At 40.6% G+C, this 21,309-nt stretch overlaps 1 protein-coding gene across 1 annotated transcript in view; it reads right to left on the bottom strand.

Moving 5' to 3' along the window:
• Window positions 1–537: 537 nt before the first annotated feature.
• The window catches only part of FBN2 (fibrillin 2), a 260,961-nt gene continuing 240,189 nt past the window's right edge, over window positions 538–21,309 (bottom strand). The window contains exons 56-65 of the mRNA XM_046000771.1: window positions 18,708–18,833; window positions 16,965–17,171; window positions 15,809–15,934; window positions 14,138–14,260; window positions 12,787–12,903; window positions 12,034–12,162; window positions 10,229–10,348; window positions 5,679–5,910; window positions 4,383–4,554; window positions 538–2,444 (exon numbers count right to left, since the gene is read on the bottom strand). Of these exons, the coding sequence (XP_045856727.1) occupies window positions 2,070–2,444; window positions 4,383–4,554; window positions 5,679–5,910; window positions 10,229–10,348; window positions 12,034–12,162; window positions 12,787–12,903; window positions 14,138–14,260; window positions 15,809–15,934; window positions 16,965–17,171; window positions 18,708–18,833 (1,727 nt within the window). The 3' untranslated portion in view covers window positions 538–2,069. The remainder of the gene's footprint in view (window positions 2,445–4,382; window positions 4,555–5,678; window positions 5,911–10,228; window positions 10,349–12,033; window positions 12,163–12,786; window positions 12,904–14,137; window positions 14,261–15,808; window positions 15,935–16,964; window positions 17,172–18,707; window positions 18,834–21,309) is intronic.

Genomic DNA, 21,309 nt, shown 5'->3' with positions numbered 1-21,309 from the left:
TGTCATATTTAGCCACTTACCCATTGAGGAAGTCTAATGCTGCAAGAGCTGGGAAGCTCTCGATTCTAGTGGATGAGGAGATGCAATTTGGCCTTGCGTATGCTCACTAAGTACTGTTGCTTAAAAACTCAAGCTCAGGAAAAGCCTTAAAAGAGAAAGCCTTGGAGAATGTTATACTTCCTCACAGCTGCTCTAATACAGTGGTCCTCAAAGCCTACGTGGGGATGAAGGGATTCTCAGGTCTCTAGAAAGATGGGGGGCTCCGAGGCATCTTAGAATCTGTGGGGGAAGGGAATGACCTACTGCCTTGATTTTTGTCCTTCTACCTGAAGAGGACTTTACATTGTCATTGTCACATGAACACTCCTGTGTCACAGACCGGACAGCATTCTCTCATTTTTCCGTAACTGTGGCTGGCTCTCCTTCTGGCACTTTCCTACAGGTCTCCGTAGGCAAAACCGCACAGCGCCTCCCACCAACACAGTGGAGGTTGGAGGTTATAGTCTCATAAAACTCAGCCAGCAAACTACCCCAAAATAAGCTTTATTGCAAGAAAAGTGTCATATTTGATACACAGAACTACAAAAACAAACAAAACCAAAAACCATAAGTTTTTCCTCACAAACACTTGATTACAAATTTACACTGTTTCTTTTTTTAGGTATTAAAAAAACAAAACAAAACCCCCAACTGGATATAAATTGGTTATGAATCTTTGGTCAGCACAGGTGTGAGAGGAGCAACCCAGAGCCTGCATGCACTTTGGCCATTTCACATATGAGGTTTGATCACTGGTCCAGGGACAGGTTCTTGGGTTGAGAAGTACACAGGGACATTCTTCTATCAGCACGTCCTGGTACAGAATCTTTTCAAATGACTAAAGCAAACTAAACATCAATTCATTGTACAAACATCTCTCATACACAATAGGCTATGATAAAACGAGGCATATGGTGTATAACTACAGTATTAATGAAAATTCTAAAAAAAATGGATTTAACAACAACAACAACATATATTCCTCGGCTGTACTGCATGATTTGTTTGCACATATGGCAATCCTGAAACAGCTTGAACATAATAAATGCACCATTAATCTAAGACAGCACCAAACACTACAGAACGCCAGGCGTTCCTTGGCAGAGGACCGGCCGTGCCTCGGCAGCCTCTGGTGCCGCGGGAGCGCGGCCCACCCTGGGTAGGAATGAGGTGTTGTGGGGAGCACGTGTGCTTCCTTGAGGTTATATGAAGGAAATACAGTACGGTTTGGCCTGCAACGCTACTGGTCTCACAAGCAGTCAAGGTATTTTGCTACAGTGGTTGTGCTTCATCTTCGGTTGCCTGGTGTGTGTCTGGTGATGGGAACGATCGTCACCACGAGCTGCTCTAGCTTTGATCTCCTTTCTGAAGGATCTCATGACATGGCCGTCTTTTAAGTTATTGATTATGCTGCCCTTACAGCTCTGGTAGGCTTTCTTTAAAAATCGTCAGATGGGTACCAGTTGGACCCCTGGCAGAAAACCAAAAGGAAACCTCTCTTGAATCTACTGGATTTTTAAAAAAGCACCTCGAAAAGAAATAGCTCAAATTTATAAATCTAAAGAAAAACAAGTGAGTTTCCCTTTTTGTTTACATAGTTTGTTCATTTCTCCATATATTACTGCATTAAAAATAAATAAACATCTATATTTTTTTTTAATTAGCAACTATAGCAAAATACCCAAAGTGTTACAGACTGCTAACAGGGAAAAAAAAAAAGCTCACATTATTTTTGTGCATTTAGTGCCATATGCTGATCTCTTGAACATTTAGTTTTAGTTTTCTTTTAATATATTTTAAAGTGAAGTTATATAAAAAATACAGTAACCACGGTTGCCTTTGTACTCAAATCTTTGGCCATACCAGAGTCTCAATTACCCCTCCCTGTGAGGGTCAACATTCTGCAGTCTGAGACAGGGAGGAAAGAAACAAAAGTCTTTTTTCCCTCTTCGCAGTTAGTCGCTGATTTTTCGAGGCTGCTGCAGGCTGGCTGTGCAGGGACTGGAGCCTGGAACCAAGTCTGTAAGGGGTTAATAAAGCTGGATCTGCAGCCTCATTCTGAGAGCCTCCCCGAGCTCCCCTAAGAGGTAGTCATCCTCATTGCGGTCTTCCAGTTTCTTAAGCTCCTTCTTCTTGTAGAGAGGGATGCTAGTGATTTCCAGTGTGTACGTGCCGGGCGCAAGCTTCCTCTTGGCCGTGTGCAAGTAGCTGAGCCCATTTCTCTGGTGGATGCGGAAGATCCCCTCGTCGTTCCCTTGGGAGATGATATAGCGGATGTGGTTGTTGAGGGGCTCGATGGCTGGCATGAGTTCTAGGATGTGCTCCTTCGAGCCAAGGCCAGAGAGGTTGAACTTCATTCTCATGGGGCTGTCCATGTCAACACTGTCCAGGCTGACGTGTTCAACCTGGAGAAAGAGAAGGAGAGGACATGGGAAGAAATTCTAAGGCACATGCAGAGGACGGGGAGGGGCTTTCTGCTGGGGCTGTGACCAGGGGGACAACTCTGTGCTCTCCATGAGTGATTGTACAGGGAGGCTCCCACAAGGCCCTGGCAGCTGGGGGCAAGGTCGGTTCCACAGAGTGCAATCTGGAGATCTGTACAGCCTCTCATGCACCTGACCCAGCTCCGGTGATGGGGCTGAGCCTACAGAGAGCTTCACACTGTAAAATATTGTTGATGAGTTTATGGAATAACAAGCTTATTAATGAAAAATATTTTAAGAAATGATTGTATATATATTTTTTTGGCTGGAGTCTAATTTCAAAGTGTGGCTCTTAGCCAACAGTAGGGATGATTCCCCAGAGCAATCTGGCCTCTGAAGGCCTGGCTTGATTTATAAGGCCTCCATAGCCATGAGTGGCGTGTGTTTACAGGGAGCCATTAGTGAAGACAGAGGGACCTGCAGAGTCCTGGGCTTGGGTTTGAATCAGCTTTGGTAAAAAACCGGTATGGCACGTCCCAGATAAACCAAATCTCACTTGGTCAGAAGGGTGGGAGGCTTTAAATTGCTATTTTATTATTATTATTTTTTTAAGGATTTATTTTAGAGAGAGAGAGGGCACGAGCAAGTGGGGGAGGGGCAGAGGGAGACGGAGATACAGCATCCTGAGGCAGATTCCATGCTGAGCACAGAGCTGGATATGGGACTCCATCCTAGAACCCTGAGATCATGACCCAAGCCGGAACTAAGAGTCAGCTGCTTAACTGATTGTGCCACCCAAATGCCCCTAGAATGCTATTTGTAAGACAAGCAAAAATCCAAAGGTTTGAGTGGATACCTTTAAGTAAGAACTTGGCTCTGCTGGCACATAAGTGCCTACTGAGGTGCCTGGGTGGCTGCGTTGGTTAACTGTCTTGATTTTGGCTCAGGTCATGATCTCAAGGTCTGAGACTGAGCCCCACATTGAGCTCCATGCTCAGTGTGGGGTTTGTTTGAAATTCTGTCTCTACCTGCCCTCTGCCCCTCTACCCACTTGGATACACATTCTCTCTTTCACAGATAGAAAAACAGGTAGATACGTAGATAATAGGTAGATACGTAGATACGTAGATAAAATCGTTAAAAAAAAAAAAAGTGCCCATCAGTGATCAGACAGAATCCTGTCCCCAGTATCACAGTGGGAGTTTTTCATAAGCAAAATTTCTGGATTTGTAGTCAAGGGGTATTTGATGGATATCTTAATCGCCCTATTTAAATAGTTAGTACCTCAGTCACCTTAAAGTAAATCTAATACTGGTCTGTTTACTATTACAAAATAGAACCACAGACATTTTGGCTAGGGAAATCTAGTCTTACAGATGAGGGAAGTTTCAGAGGCCCAGAAAAATGAAGCAAGTCACCCAACTCACATAGCCAGCTAGTTGTTGCCCAGGGTTTTTTTGTTTTTGTTTTTGTTTTGTTGTGTTTTTTTTTGGGGTGGGAGAGCAATTTTGCAATAATGTTATATGAAGAGGGTGGTGCTATGGCTGATTTTTGGGAAAATCACCAACATCTTTGGATACCAAGTATTACTTGGTGACATTTACTAATATGCCAGGCACTGTTCCAGGCACTTCACAGTGTCAACTCAATTTTCTTGTCAGGACAAAAACACAGATCTGAAACTATGAATCTTTAAGTTTTTTTCCCCCTAGTCCTTGTGTTCTGAGCTAATATTTTTTTTTAATTAATTGCCATTAATTTTAATGTGTCTTTGCCATATTGTGTATGTGAATTTAGTTATAACATTACAAGAAAGCTGTAACCTCAGTGAGGCTGAAACTGATGTAAAAGTTGACTGTGTAGTACATGTTCCTACTTAAGGATGAAATCTTGTGACAAGACAGAGAGAGGTTTACTCACGGCAGTAGGTTCGGGTTCCCCAACACTTCTCTTCTGTCTGCCATCTTTCTTAGAGTAGCCATTGATTTTACACTCATAGCATGCTTCCGGGGACAGAGCATTTTCCTCATCGACCTCTGCATCCAGGGACAGGTACTGCCCTTTGTTAAACCCCATTCCTGAGACACAGTGGCTATGGGCAAGAAGAAGCAAGGCATGGTTAGATTTCACCATTAACCGTGACTGTGGTTTTCCAGTGGTAGAGCAGAGACTTCTTGGAGACAAGAAACCAACAAAGTGAACTTGAACTGTAAACTCACAAACAGGAAAACCTAATACTCCTGGTAACTCTTTCCTTCGACACTTGATGCATGAGATTCTCCCTCATTCTGAACATCAGAATTCTTGAGAGTACCTCCAGGCTTCTCCAGTTTTCAATCCTAACTCGACTGAAGCACTCAGGTTTCTGTTGCTTTGTAAGTCTGAAACCTGTGCTTATGCTCTCGAGAGAGCTCGCTGCTGCAGCAGTTGCGGTTTCTGAGCTCCCATTACGGACAGTGACTCTCACTGAGTTGGCTCTTAAGGACACATATCCGGACCAACACTTGGGTTTCAAGCACCATCAGGTACCAGTGGCAGACAGATGTGTTCCCACCCCTCAGTGCCTGACTCACTCACTGCTCCTTCTGGGGAAGATGACCCTGACTGACTCGTCAGTTCCTGTCCTGTGCTGGGAGAGCCAGCTGCTGGGTGGAAGGATGCAGGCCGCCCGCACCTCCGCTGCAGCCAGTGGCCCTCGAGACAGCTCGCTTGGGATAGGGCCCTTTGCTGGAAGAAAGCCAGCCCGGTGGAGATGGCACCACAGGAACTAGGCCCATCCTCTCTGTGCACTATAAAGCTAGAGGTGCAAAGGGAGGGATAGGCTCCTTCCTTAGGGACCGCTAGGCAAGCACTTGCTGCAATTCATAGAAAAATCTGGGGTGTAGCCATTTCTACTTGAACTTTAGAACCTAGGTGTCAGTCGACAACAAGGGAGCCGCATTTTTCAACACTGACCTGTCTTGTCTCTGGCCTTGAGGGATCTGAGTCAATGCAGGCTGTGCCAAGGGGCAGGAGAGTGCTACCTATATAATAAAAGGTGGTCTCACAGCCACCATAGAGGTGGTGGTCCTGCTGCGCTGACCTAACCAGGGGTCTTCCCGGTGGTGCTTCTTCCCATACCCTAAGTCCTCTGAGCAGTGCTTGTTCTCCTGGGCTTTTCATCCCCATCTACTTTCCTGCTTCCCTGTGTGCGAGGCAGGGGGCTGGCAGCCTTACCCCTGTCCCACTCTGTAGTACCCGGGCGGGCAGCCGCAGAGGTAGCCCCCTTCCGTGTTAGAGCAGCCGTAATTGCATGGGTTTTTGGAGGATGAGCACTCGTTGACGTCGTGGCAGGCACTGGAGAACTGGTCGAAGGAGAATCCTGAGGGGCAGACGCACTTGTATCCCCCCAGGGTGTTGTAGCAGGAAGCAGAGCCGCAGGCACTGGGGTTGGAGCATTCGTTCTCGTCTAGGAGCACAAAGGAAGAGACTCTTAGGTGGGGGCAAAGGGGCCGTGGGGTGAAGAAGAGGCCCAGTCTCACAGCCTTGATGGTTTTACAGAGAAATAGCTCTAGAACTATACTTAAAAAATGTTTACCCCCGAAACTGAATTAAAATACTCATTTTGTCTTTGAAAAAAAAAAAAAAAAATGTTTACCCATGGAGGATTGGCAAAAGCATATAAAAGTAAAAAACAACAACAACAACAACAAAAAACCCAAACCACCAAATCCCAACAAATCCACCTAAATTACCGCTTTAAAAAAGCCTTGCCCTCCCCTTTTATATTTTCTGTTTGTGCTGTTTCTCAATACAATGGCAGTCCCTGGGGACAGACCTTTGCAGTCTGTCTACTGAATAACTTTTATATTCTCTGAACTGAAGGTTACTTCAAAAGCCTGAATCTCAGATCCATGGAGCTAGAAAGTAGATTACTATTTCCAGGAGCTACAGGGAGGGAGAAATGGAGATGTCTGCTTATGGGTATGGTGTTTCTTTCTGGAGCAATGAAAATGTGGTGATGGCTACAAACTCTGGTGAGAATATACTCAACACCACTGAACTCTACGCATTTTGAAATAATGAATTTTCTGGTCTGTGAATTGTCTCGATTAAAAAAAAAAACAAAAACCTATATCTGGGTACATGTATATTCTCCCAGCAATTCCCAAATTCATTCTATATGGGGAGAAAATATATATATAAACATTTAAATAGTCTGAATTAAAATAACTGAGAGAAACATTATTTAAGTGGATCTGCTAAACCAAAAATCTCCTATGCTTTTAGCTACTGAGAACCTGTTAGGAGCAGAATGTGTCTTCTGAGAGGTTTGCATCTGGGCGTCAAGCTGACGTCAGTTTTACCTGTTTAATAATCTTATAAATTCTTGCAGGATAATTACAGGTTATACTTTCAGTTGCTCTTATTGTAACAACATCAAAGTCTGATTGTGTTTTAACTTGGGAGATGACAACTTTGCTCTTAACTCTCTGGCTGATAGAGAGCATGTGGCTCGACTTCTTTGAGCTTTCTTATAATCCAGCTTCCACCCTGGCACAAGTCCCATCTATTCCGTGGAATTCTTGCTGATTCCTGGGACTTCCCTGGAACAGAGTGTGTCTGCTGACCTAGGATGTGACAAGTTTGTGTTTCAGCGCCCGTGGGGACATGGTCCATGTGTAAGGAGAGGACACGGCAGCAGGAGGGAAGGGCCTCCATGCAGCCACTCAGTGAGCTTACGGAGGGTGCAGATGGGGTCTCCGTGTGGCTGGGGCCTCTTGCAGGAACCTGGCGCTCATTAAGTTCAGCACATGGGTTACCGAAAGGGCAGACATTATGCGGCAATGTTTGTGTCATCATTGTAGTTTCACAATTAAATCAGGCCAACAAAATAGAGAATTCTCAATCTAAACCTGCGATGATTACCTAATATGTACAAGTTCTCAGTCTTCATTTCATCGGGAGAAAGTATTTAATGAATTCTTAATCTCTAGGCTGCCTATGCACAGACATAACTGCTGTTTTATTTCTAAACACAAAAGACTTGGCATTCTGCCACAGAGGCTTATCTGTTCTAATCATTAACTCTGACATTTATATCCAGTATTTCTCTTATAACAGAATGCATATTAGGTTATAATTTAACAAAATAATCCTGCTATGAATACGGTATTAGACATTGTGTTAGGTAGAAAAATTATCTGCAAAACCAACTGAGTAAATGGTATTTACATACTACTGACAAGAACATTTTGTACTGTTATTGTAAGCACCATGAAACATTTCATATTTGTATGTTACAAATGTACATTGTGGTATATTTTTATGGACTCTGGCCATCTCACTTTGAAAATACGTTCGTGTTTGATACATACTTTGAGCTGATTAAACCTTCACTAAGCTGTGATCAAATTATTTTGAAGTGACCCCAGAAGCAACTGGAAGTTAGTGAACACTACATAACCAAAAACTTCCCTAATAAAAAAATTTTTCTTTATAAACAAAGGGTAATACTTATTTTCAATTTTGAATAATTACAATGTTTGCAAACATCTGAGAAACTCTATAGCCTATATACCAGAGTGTTATAAATATTCTCTGGCAAGTGACCAGAAATATTTTCAAGTATTCATTTGAATTAAAACCTTTTTTCAGTATTAACACAAAAAAACTGTCATTTTCCTTAAGTTGGCAGTAGTATTAACAATTTAATATTAAACTATCTGATCATTGACTCTGAACAGTTTTGTCCATTTACTAAGGGAATTCAGATAAATCTGAAAGAGTTCATTCTGCATTTCCCCCCTCAAGCATATGAAATGAGTAATGATATTCACATACGCAGTAACAGATAAAAATAATTTGTGGCCTTTCAAGTTGTATTTTGTCAGGATTCTTGTTCTTTTGATAACATGTTGTTTTTACTCATTCCTTATGGTTTAAATCTATCCCTGCCATATAGTTGGGTTAAAATTCCCACTGGAATTACATAGGGTTCAAAAGCAAGGAAGTCAGCAATTAAAGTTGGGACCAGTTAGACTCCTCAACCCCGCACAGATGAATCTAGAACCTTTCCAAGTAAATCCCTGCCCTGACACTATGTGAGCTCCTGGGGGGTGATGGCCTTGCTGAAATGCCTACTCAGAGAATCCCCAAAGGGGAATTAGGATGTAACAGCAGCCTTAATTTTAAAATCAGACCAATTTAGTGAAAACCTGTACAGCTGTTTTTGCACTAGATGTTCACAGGCAGAAGCTCCAGAAAACTTAAAAACTTGGAAACTGAGCTGATACTCCATAGGTGCTCTTATTTATACTTAGGAACATTTCAAAAATGAGAATTCTATTTAATAAGCTGACACCTACGAAATATTAGAAGATCATTCTTTTGCCTTAAGAGCCATAGAATTAACCAAGAAGTCCATGTTATTTATAAAATAGGAGACCCTCCACTTTAGTAAACAAAGCAATATAATTATTTTACACTGTTTCAGCAGCTGTCTACAAATGCACTGATCTCTATATTCTCAAGAGTGTGCCCATACTTTGCCTCTGTTTATAAATCAATCCGGGCATAAGGACTTAGGCAGCATATTTGTGTGTGAAGAGAAAAAGAAGTAACCCCACCAATCATTTTGATTGACTGCCTATCTCATCATTGTGACAATCCTTGGAAACTGTGTCCCTAACTTCTTGATCACGAATGGTTTCTGCATTTCCCTGCACGAGCATCTATTCGTGGGCTGACAGAGCATCTGCCTTTGGCCTCGCACAAGACCACAGCCTCTCTGTGGCTTTCACCAAGCTGGCTTCCCTCCTTTGAAATTCAGCTTGATTTTCTCTTCTCAATTCACTAAACTGTCATGAGAAATTTCTTTTGAGAAGACCACAAAGGATAAAATCAGATTAATTTATCAAGTGGATGCTCACAATGAAGTATCTGAGAAACACGTGGGGTAACTGAAATCATGGCAGAGACACAGGAGAGCACCCCACCGGCTGCCCTCAGGACCTTGATTCCCCTTCAGGCTCTGCTGTTGGGGCATCTGCTGAGGGCAGGTCCATGAAGTGCACTCAGGCAGAGCCAAGAAATGATGCCTATGCTAAGTATATCAGCTGGCTATTCAAGCACAGAATACTGTTCTCTTTGATCAGGCTCTCCCTTAAAGGAGAATTTCCATTGACTGTTATCAATGCCAGGAACAGGGTTGAGGGCCTAGAGACTTTATTTCACAAACACTTTTGTCTGGAGACAAATTCAATTCAATAGAATTAGCTGTAAGTAGTTACCTTTTCTACCTTCAGATACTTAGCCTTCTTCATTAAATGTATGTAACTGGAAAGCACAGATGGGCAGTCTTTATTAAGCTGATTTGAATTCATTTAGATGTAGGACTTATGAGGGAGATGGATGGGCAATTATTCAACCCCAAATCTAAAGTTAAGAAATTAATGATGAAAAGCCCCTGACCTTAGCAAATAAAGATGATGAATCTTGACACCATCTTCAGAAAGTTAAAATTACATCTAGTAGAAAATTGTAATTATAAAAGCCCTAGTTGAGTTCCCTTTGGGGTACTTAAAAAAACATTTTTATTCTGGATATTTTCAAACATACACAAGTAGACTAGTGTCACAGAGCCCCATGCATCCATCCAGAGGACTGGTGTTAAACTTCCAGGATTCAGAGGCTACACTGAAACATCAATACTTTTATTATTTGTTCATCTTACACAGATACGTTAAAGTAAGAAAGCAGATGCTATGTAACAAGTGAGAACTCACCAACACACTGATTCCACTGGTAATGCTGGATATACCCTTGAGGACAGCCACACCTGTAGCCTCCCAGGATGTTCTGGCAGCCATGCTGGCACCTGTGGTTTCCATCACATTCATCCACATCTGCAAAAGCAATCCCGGCAAGATACTTATGCACCCCTTTTCCTCTACTATTCTTAAATGCCCTCCAAACACAACCTGTGCTTTTTATCAGGGGAATTGATAAACAAGACACACAGAGGGGCTCTCAGTTTTTCCAAGTCACATGGTTATTAGTCCACGATACAAAGAATGGTTCTGAGATAAGAACCCACCTTATTCTATTTTTTTTTTTTAAGATTTATTTATTTGAGAGAGGTGGGGAAGGGTAGAGAGAGAGGGAGACAGAATCTCAAGCAGACTTCCTGCTGAGCATAGAGTCCGATGTGGGGCTCGATCTCACGACCCTGAGATAACAACCTAAACCAAAACCAAGAATCGATGACCCACTCATGCTCTAAAATAAATAAGTAAGTAAATAAATCTTAATAAAAATCTTCATGTTTGGGCGGATATAAGCACTACAGAGATATCTAAAAATTATAATTGTTTTGCATGCAAAAAATTTTATTACCATTTGACATTAATTAGATGTAAAATTTAAGTAAATGTATTATTTTTAGATATGATGTGGTATTATTACAACATATGGAATAATTTCTTTGTCCACACATGCGTACTCTTTTGGAACGACAACTGAGACTTTGAAATCTACTCATAAAGAGTGAAATAAAATTGGCATGTTTGATATGTATATAACAAATTTATATGGCTAATTAATAAATGGTATCTTATGTGGATGGTCACAGGCTGAATTTACACGTGGCAAGCAGCTGTATGTTCAGAATACTTTAGAAGTTTCAAGGACTTCAAATATAAAATGTTAAAATGGAAATCTTTAAAACTGAACTTCTCTTGGCTACATTAAGATTTATAAATGTCTTATACTTCTTATAAAGAGTATATTAAAAATCCTGAATATATTTCTAGATCCAGAATCATAAATCCCAAAGAATAATAAAGGGGCACTAAAATCAATAAGGACTTAAATTGCATAGTTTATAAAAACATAAGGGAATGTACAGAGTCTTATAATTTCTGGCATGGGTGTTTTGTAAAAGATACCAATTCTACTATATTAGTCCTTGCAGTGGAAATATTGGAGAATAGTATAATATTTTGTTGAGTATAGATAGATTCTTATTTTATTCCCAGTTAAATGTTTCTTTGACTTTACAGGAAATACCTATTGTGAGGGTGGGTGGCTTAACAGAAAATGCCCATTTTAGAGAAGAGAGTGAATAGGAGGAGTTTTAGAACAAATACAATGGAAACAGCTATCACTTTCCCCAGAGCTTTCATATATGTTACAATTCTCTGATAATTGTTTCTTTTCTTATACTTAACTTTCACACATTTAGTTATCATGGAAAAAAGTCCATCATTTTTTTCTGATGTACCTGTACACTACTGTACAGAATTACTAGCTACAGAATTCCTTTTCAGTTTTTTTTTTTTTTGATCAGTATTAGGCAGACTCCAGCTACTTTAAGAGCCAGTTCATATAGAATTTTTGTTCCATCACGTTAAAGTTTTCCTCTCCCCCAAAATGATGTATGAACAAAAATCAGTTGCTGAGTTTTTTTTTTTTTATTTTGTTAAATACCTTTTTCTTTTTGAGATGATCTCATTTCTCGTTTGGTGGCTCGCAAGTTAAAAGAAAATAGTTTGCTGTATTAGTTTAAAAATTTTTTAGCAGATAAACTCACCTTCACAGTTTAGTCCAGTGGCATCGAGAGAGAACCCTCTTTGGCATTCGCAGCTGAAACTTCCAGGCGTGTTTTGACAGATTCCCTTTGCTCCACAGAGTGAAGGCTGAGACCCACATTCATTGTTGTCTAGCAAAGCAGGAAGGAGGAATGTCAAGCTTCCCAATCATTATATGACTCAGATTTCACTACACGAAATGCAAAGTGAGGCATGAAAACCTAAGTTCAAGATGTGAAAACTTGAGGGAAATCTATGCCAGGATTCACTCTCAGGTTAGAGGCAAAAGTGGCAAAAAAAAAAAAAAAAAAAAAAAAGGTATTTCAAGAGAGGTGAAATTAGAGCATATCTTGGGTCAACTGAGGACTTGGTTTTTGACAATGCAGACTGAAACTCTCAACATATCTTCTAACATAAAATAACCCACCATGTTCATTAGCATGTTCTAAATCACAATGAACTTTAATTTATATTTAGTCTGAAAATACATGGTTATATTTAGAATGCAACCTAAAGGTCCTGTTTGGCATATACCTACCGTCTATGTGCTTGGATCTTAAATAAGCTTGGACTTCATGCATTTTTGCCTTTGGATACTATTCTTATGAAAAAGACCTGTATTATTTCTAGACCAGTAATCATGACCTAGCGGTTCTAAATGAAGTATGGAGCCATTCAGTAGTCTACCATTTTAAGTACACTTCTTATGTACACAAACACAATTAGCAAAACTTCCCACGTGTACTGTGTCTTACCAATACAGGCCGTATGGTGCTGTGTGAAACCAGGCGGGCATTTGCAGGTAAAACCTCCCAGTGTGTTGACACAGAGGAACTGGCAGTTGTGCTGTTTGGTCTGACATTCATCAAGGTCTGAGGCGAAAGAGAGGCCAGTGAAAAAGAAGTGCAGAGTTATCTGGCCCTGCATTCCCTCTTAGGAAGCCACAGGATGTGGACATGTTCTGTTTGGGGGTATTTCGTGTAGAGTTCTGCTGGAAGTGTCACAAGACTCCCATAATGCATAGGGTGAGCAGAGGAGTAAGTGACCAGTCACGTACTTCACTAAAAGTGAAGCATTTACTTCACTTGTGCACTAAAAGCAAGCATTAGAACCTTAGGCTATTCACTGTGAGAACAGTTGGGGGGTTGGGTTAAATAAAAATAAAACAGAAGCTGGAAACTGATGAAGGTCTGAAAACAAGCATTGAGTCAGGCTCTTACGCTCCAAGTGAACACAGCATCATAAACACCAGAGGAAGCAAAAACACAGCATCTGTGATTCTGGTCACAAATGGAATTTATATTTGGACTATACTAATAGAAAACTCGAAATGTAATTTTGGTGAGATTAGAACTTAATATGGGAGAATATATTTAAATAAATGTAGGAACTATTACACGCATTATTTTAAAGCTTGATAAACATGCATTGTCTGCACTCATAACATGCAAAATTAAACTGACTCACAGCAGTTCACTAAGGTCTAAGAGAACAGTACTGCTTGCTATAATTATTATTATTATTTGGTATTCCTTGGAAATAAAACTACATCTTCTTAAGAATAACCTCTCTTTCAAACATTTAGCTAGACAGGAATTTCCTCAATCCATTCATTCCATACAGGAGAAGTTTATGATAAAACCGAATGCATGAGTCTTGCACTGGAGCTATCGTCACTGTCTAGTTTGATGATTACTTTTAATAGTACCTGTGCAAAAAAAATGAAACTCACCCACTCATTTTCAATCTTCTGCAGTCAATGTGTAATAAAGATAGATGAGAGGAAATAAAATCTTAGATACGCAGCAAAAGAAATCTTATTTTAGTTATTTGTTTCAATCTCTTCCCTCCCCTTTTTTGTTTTATATAACTTCATTTAATTATCATTTTGTGTGGTCTGCTAGATAAGAAGGAAACAGCTGTGATTTGGGCTTTAACCTGCCTCCTACCATGTGTCCTCTGGTAGAATTTTCTGTGAGTAATCAAGTGGTAACCGGGAAAATGTTCCTTAACAAAGGCCATGCAGCTGGAAAAGCCCCCTAGCTGACTTTGGATGTGCAAGGAGGGAGACAAGAGGGTGGGGAATAGTGGAGACCCATCCCTCACCTTTGCAGGTCTTTCCGTCCTCTTGTAGGACGTAGCCCCGAGGGCAGGAGCACTGGTAACTCCCTTCAGTGTTTTTGCAGATGAAGTTGCATGGTTTCGGGGACTGGGAACATTCATCGAGATCTAAATGAAAGTGAGGTCAAGATTACAATTCTTAGTTTCAATCAACCACTGGCTTCTTTCCTCCCTCCACGTTCCTACTTCATCTTTTTCCTTTCAGCTTCAACTTAAAATGGAAAAACAGCCAGGGGAAAATGATTCACAGCAGTTATCTTGAAAGTAATATACGGGTTTACTTTGTGGATCAATCTATGGTTCCTGGATACATGTAATGTCAAGGTGCAGAAAACCCCACTGCATTCTTTAGCCTTATGTACTTTGATTTACACCATGAGGATCATTTTCTTAAGAGATTCTTCTTACATATGAATCTGGAAGACATTCTCTTAAACTGTGAACTGTCGTGCCGAGCACCGTGGGGTCCCACAGGCTCACCGCCCCTCAGTCAGGCCCTTGCTGCTCCTGGCCCGGCAGCTCCACTGCACACGCACACAGTCAGCAGGCTCTCTTGCCCTCTGTCTTCTGTCTGGTCCTTACTTCGTTCCACTCACCCTGCAAGATGGCTCAGGCTCCAAGTCACTGGATCAGAGGTCACGGTGCCTTTCAAAGCAGCCCTTGGTGTATAGCTTTCTCCTTGCAGGGTTCAGTAATGTCTCCCTCTTTTCTTTTGGCCCACAGGTAGCAGAGCCCCAGCACACAGCACAGTGCCTTGTAGATTCTACACACACTGCTCACATCCTGAGTCAAAACAACCCTCCCCAAATCGTCATCCCTTGAATTCTCTGCTAGGACTGATGGACAGCAAACAATCTCCATTTCCTCGTGAAGGACACTGATGGACGCCCCCAGCACACCAGAAGCTTGTGATGCTAGCCTGTTCTCAAGGACTCTCATGCCCAACCAAGTGAGTCAAATGCTTACAAAGGGCCAGTTTGGTTTTTCTGAACCTTTTCATGCCAGGTGTGTTTGTTACTAAAATAGGTACTTTAATGGACTATCATGCAAGTTGATTAAAATGGAGGAGGAGAGACTTCTTTTTCTTCAGTGAAAACTAAGTCAAATGCTTTGGAAAGACCCATTAGAAGCAAGCCCCCCAACCCCTGCCCTCAACTGGTACAGAATAGTGTGAGTGTGAGAAGTTAAATTAGAAAAAGGATTGTGAAAAATGTATAAGGATTCTGTCCTGACACTGCTTTGCAACTGCAAATTTTACACGAGGCTTCATTCGCATATTTTATGCAAAAACCCAGCACTGAGGAACAAGCACAAAAGCGCTCTCCCTACATAGACTCACAAACAGGCTCACCCTCAGGAGCCTCTTCTTTCATCAAGAGACTGACAAACGAAGGTGCACTTCTAATTTTAAATTAAAATATAAAATGGTGAAGCAGATTTTGTACAGTTTTACACTCCACGACTGAACACTTCCTGACGAGCTGAACAGTTCTGTGTCATAGCTTACTGGGCAAGGACAACTACTGTGATACCAGGAACCACATTCCTGAAAGGAACGGCATGACCGCATAAGGAACATTGTGGTGCTCCATGGTAAACCTACCATGCTGCCAGCAGTGGCTCTAGGAAACAGCAGTTGGCCACCCCCAGACGTACCTACACACGAGGTGCCGCTGAGGTCTGTCGTGTAGCCGACCTTGCAGAAGCATCGGAATGAGCCCATGGTATTGATGCACTGACCATTGGCACAGAGGTTTGGCATCACCTTACATTCATCAATATCTGTGTATGAAAAAAAAAAAAAAAACCACACACACACACACAAGTTATTATATATGCAAGGATGAAACTGGTAAGAACCTAAGAGAAACGAAGGGACTGACATGAAATAACTAGCAACCACTAGCAACTACCTCCTCATCACTCCAGCAACATGGACGGGAAGAAAGAATATTCGGGAGGGACTGGAAGAGGTCTATAAATGAAGCTCTGCTGAGAGCCCGGCTTCAGTCTACTCCTCCTGCAATCTAAATATGAACTGTTTTGGCGGGACATAGAAAGCTACCTCTCTAAAGTCCAATTAATCTGGGATTTGTGGTGATTTCCCACTCCTGGACCTCACATCCACACTTGGATTAGACTCTCAAGAAAGGGCTTCATGAGCAGAGTAACTGGGCCCAGGGCCAACAGTCTGTACAGTTGGAGGAGAAAATGGTCTCTTTCAGGACAGTCTCTCAGGTGGTTGTTAAAAAAAAAAAGAAAAGAAACAAAGGGGAATAATGGGTCAGAGGCTAAAATCATCTCCAAAGTTAGAGCCCTTAGGCATAAATTTCAATGAGAAGTAGTCTCAGGGAGAAAAAACAAAAAACAAAAAAAAACTGGAAACCACTAACAGATTATGAGGCTTGGTTTGTAAATACGTTGCAAACAGACTGTGTCCTTGTGCACACTCAAATAAGCAACACCTACTTAAATAAAGCAAGTAGAGTTTGGGGGTTACAGACATGGCCTTTGGGGTTAGGCAGATGTGTTCCACTTCTGGGTCCATCCCTTAGAAAGCATGTGATCTCAAGAAAATTACTTACTGTTACCTAAGCTTCAGGCTTCTGTTTCCTAGTAAGTTCGGCTCTTAGATTCAGTATGAAGATTACTTCCTTTGAAGTCTCTTAATCATTAGCAAAAAGCATATACAAACACACATGCATACAAATATTTTAGCCATTTTATCAATTTTTCACTTTTCCTTCCAATGAATCTGAATTACTGTTAACTGCATCTACAAAATGCACAGGACCTTCCCTCAGCTCCTCACCTCTTCCGTCGGTGGTGTATCCTGGGCCGTGAGGACAGATCTTTTTGTACTGGGCGGTTCCAGGAAGCGGGCAGAGCTCACACTGGTGACCCCAGCCTCGCCCCCCATCACAGCAGCACTCGGACTTTGTGACAAGGTTGCGGCTGCTGGACGCCATCTGGCACATGGTCTGCAGCACCTCTGCGAAGCAGAGTCCCTGTCGGTTGTCTGAAATCACATGTGGGGAGTGAGCGTCAGTGACACGGAACACCCACCCTCCTCTTCAAACACAATAGGTCAGCCAGTGTTTTTCTTCCTGGCACAAATTTTCTCAAAGATAAGTACTGTTCTCTGTGAACAGCTGCCCTGCTTCAGATGGCTTCATGATTACAGAGCTGCTGGAGAGGGAGTCCACAGTGTGTTCTTTTACTATAGTTTATTAAATCTGATAAAAAGTGATAATATGCTTAGGGAATCGATTTATGTTTCTTCAACCCATCAGCAACTAACTGATAGTAAACTACCATTCCTGTAGAACACAAACAAAAAAAAAATGAAATGAAATATTTCCTTTATTTAAAGATTTTATTTACTTGTTTAGGGGAGAGAGAGAGCATGATCATAAGCAGAGGGAGAAGCAGGCTCCCTGCTGAGCAGAGAGCCTAATGTGGGAATGGATCCCAGAACCCTGGGATCATGACATGAGCCAAAGGTAGATGCTTAACTGACTGAGCAACCAAGGCACCCCAAATTATTTCCCTTTAAATAAGCAAATGAGTATCAGGATTTGTTTTTGAAAAGTAAATCCTGGATGACGTTACAATCTTGGTATATTTTTAATCCAATCTCGTCTTTTCTAAATCTAAGAGAGTATTCAAACATTTGGAATAAGCAGGTTTTTTTTAGTATAAATACAGGAATTTCTCTTATGTAAATAGGCAAATCTTTAATATGGTTTAATGAACCATCCTAGTGAAACCTTAATAATAGGAATAGAGCAGTACATTGCAGTAGGTCGGCTATCTTTTCTTTTGCCAGAAAGATTGGTGGGTAGTAAGGGTCTGGACTGAAGACATCAGTAAACAAAATTTATTTTCTTGACTAACAATTTCCTAGGATTCAGTGCAGTTACATCATTTGGAAAAATACCTGATACAGCTGAAACATGCTCTTTTTCTATCAGATCAAGTGATGAGTGCTCATTTTGCCTTACATTTTACTACTCCATACTTTTACACCAGCTCATAATTAGGTGAAATGGTTTATAATGTATGCATTTTAGCAATTAAAATACAACATAATATCTGAAATTTATATTTTCCACAGGAAAATATTTTGTAAAACATTTTTTCTGCATCATAAAATAAAAATTGACCTTCACTGCATTTTTGAAGTATGGCATTTGCTTTAATATTACTAATGCAGCAAAGCTTACCTCACATAGCAAATATTTTCTTTTGGAGTTAAATCATCTCCTGATGTAAGTTTTACTAAAGTCACATTTTCCATAGAGCTTAATTAATCTTAATTTTGGAAAGACTTTATTGAAGATGGCTATTTACATTACGCATAGATGTGCATACAACTCACATGCACAGAAATACATCATTTTGATAGATGTGTACCTTTAAGAAGAAGTATATGGATTACTCAGATTGGGGGATTTTTTTAGCAGGCAAGAATATGTATGTAGAGCTCTTCTGTGATGACATCATAAAACAGATGTTTTATTTACCAGGTAAAATACACTCAGGTGTCACTTACCAAGGCATTCGGTGCCTGAGGAACTTGACTGAAATCCTTCATTACACTCACATCTGTAGCTCCCGATAGTGTTAACACAGCGCCCATTTTCACAAATTCCTGGCTTGGTCCTGCATTCATTTTCATCTTCGGGAAAACAAATAGGGTGAATAATGAGAAGATTATAAAATTACTCTTTTCAAATTATCCTCGAGTGGGTTATCTTTTATTTAAAACTTCCTCACCAAAATACTAATATGGGATAAAAACCCAATCCTATATGAATATGGATTTATTTTTAACTTCATCCTTCTGGGTGGATTCTTTCTTAACAAAGTGTTTTTCTTTTTTCCTCTCTACTTCTTGTGGGGAAGGGATGGTGTTTGATGAAAACTGGCCTCCACAAGACCTAGACTTGCCCTGTGATACCAGACTAGGTGGAAAAGAACCATGGGGAAGAGGGTGCCAGGACACCCTGTGACAGGAGAGAGAGGCTGGGAGCAGAGCAGCGGGAGGTGTTAGGGATGGGTAGAGAATAGGGCTAAAGCCACACAAGCAGGGATGAACGCTTCCAGACTAACTTTGAGTGAAATCACGGGAGCAATGTGGTATATGAGAGCCACTAGCGAGGGAAGGAATTTAGGTAGTACTGCTCTTTTGGTTGGTGATAAATTAGAGCAAACTTCTTTATTAAAATCTCCTGTCCTTACTGTATTTGATATTCTGTAAAATTTTGCTTGGGGCTTTTTTTTTTTTTGAAGCTCTGTTATTATGAACATAAAGGAGCTCATGATAATGAGATTTTTTGGTAAACTGCTTTCATCTTTATACTCAATTTTTAATCTTTAATTTGTTGATATTTATTTTGCTTGTGCTTTCTTTTTATCAGTATTTGCCCTCAGTGTTTTGTTCCATCCCTTTATTGTCAATCTATGTCACCTTTTGACTTGGTACCTTTCTTAGAAAAAGCACCAAAGTGAATTTAAAGGAGTTTTAAAAAGTATGTCCACCTTTTAAGTAGCAGTTTATTCTTCTCTATTGTGACTGCTGATGTGTTTGGATTCTTACCTGTCACTTTATTTTGTTTTATATCTACCATACTCTTGCCCTCCCTCCCTCAGGATTTCTTACAATAGTCTAGATTTCTATGCCTTCCTCTTGTCTCCATCTCATGTCTGGAAATTATAATCTTTTTTTGTCCTTTCAGTGATAACCATGAAAAGCTTCAATACGTATTTGTAATGAATACTTTCCTATCAGTTTCAACAAGAACCAGTTTCACACGTCTCTGGCATGAGTTCCTTCTGCTCTCTCCTGGTGCCACCTGCCACACTGCTGTGATCTAGAAATTTTGGTTTGTTAGATATTTTCTTTAATGTGCCATCCATATCTTTGTAAACCAAATCATGAGGTTTCCTGGTTCCTTGGCGTGCCATTGCTTCATGCATAGTACAATCCTTTTGGATTAATAAAACAAAATACTGGAGTATCTAGTTTGGTAATCCTTTCACAGATGGTATGTGGGTGGTAAATACTCTAATACGATTCTGATAATGTCTTTTTTATTTTCTTACTAGACTGAGTATAGGATTTCAGTTCAAAATTATTTTTCCTTAGAATCTTAGGAAAAATATTGTTTCCTTTTACCCAGTGTTACTACTGTTCATTTGCAGGAAATCTGGTTTTTCTCTCTAGAAGTTTAAGGGTTTTCACTTTGCCCTTGGCATCCTAAAATTCACCACGATGTGTCTTGGTGAAATTTTCCTTCCCTTTTAGAAAAGAAAATTTATTATGGGAATATTAAAGTATATACAAAAATACTGAACTAATTTACAGATTTAAAAAATGGTGGGTGTCTGTTATCTTTAGAATCTGAGGGTTCAAGGTCTGCCTTCTTGATCTAATGCTATCCCTGATGTTGTTCATCTTTATTTTGATTGTATTTTCATAGTATGAATTATTTTAAGAAGGGCTCTTGTTGGACATTCTGAAGGAGTTGCTCCATGCCTGATGATGTATAACTTGAAAGATTGGCAGATAGTTAATTTTAGATTATGTTTTCTCTGCTACCATTGGTGTGAGAATTAGTGTGAGAACCTGAAGAGAGTATCTTGATATTCTTCCTACCTTGTAGGCATTTTCCTTTTCTGCCCAGTTGCCTAAAGCCAACAGAAGTCTCTTCTGGTAACCTTTTTCTATTCTTTTTTCTGTTGTTGACATTTGTAATTTCACTAGGGCATATCTTGGTGTGATGTTGCACCACCTATGAAATTCTGATTTCTAGCATTCCGTGTTTCATCCTTTGAAAATTTCTCAATCACATCATGTCTGCCAATAAGAGACCATGGTATTGTTCAACGCTCTTGTCTTCATGCACTTAGCTCTGTCTATGCAGCATGACAGGCTGGAGACAAACCCAGGAACAGAACAGGTCTCACTTTAACTCATGATTCAAATCTCAAATGAGAACTAATACTCCCTTGACAGCCTCACTGTATTTCTTCATATGTCTACCATGCTCCCACCTTGTACAATGACTACTGCACACAGAGACAAGAACTCCTCCATCTCTCCACTACCAACCACCCATGTGGCCCTCACTTTCCACCTCTTGTCTTTTTCA

This window comes from Meles meles, chromosome 3 (assembly GCF_922984935.1).
Source record: "Meles meles chromosome 3, mMelMel3.1 paternal haplotype, whole genome shotgun sequence".
In the NCBI taxonomy this organism is placed as follows: domain Eukaryota; kingdom Metazoa; phylum Chordata; class Mammalia; order Carnivora; family Mustelidae; genus Meles; species Meles meles.
The sequence above is the reverse complement of the archived record's forward strand: the minus strand, read 5'-3'. Positions and strand labels throughout refer to the sequence as shown.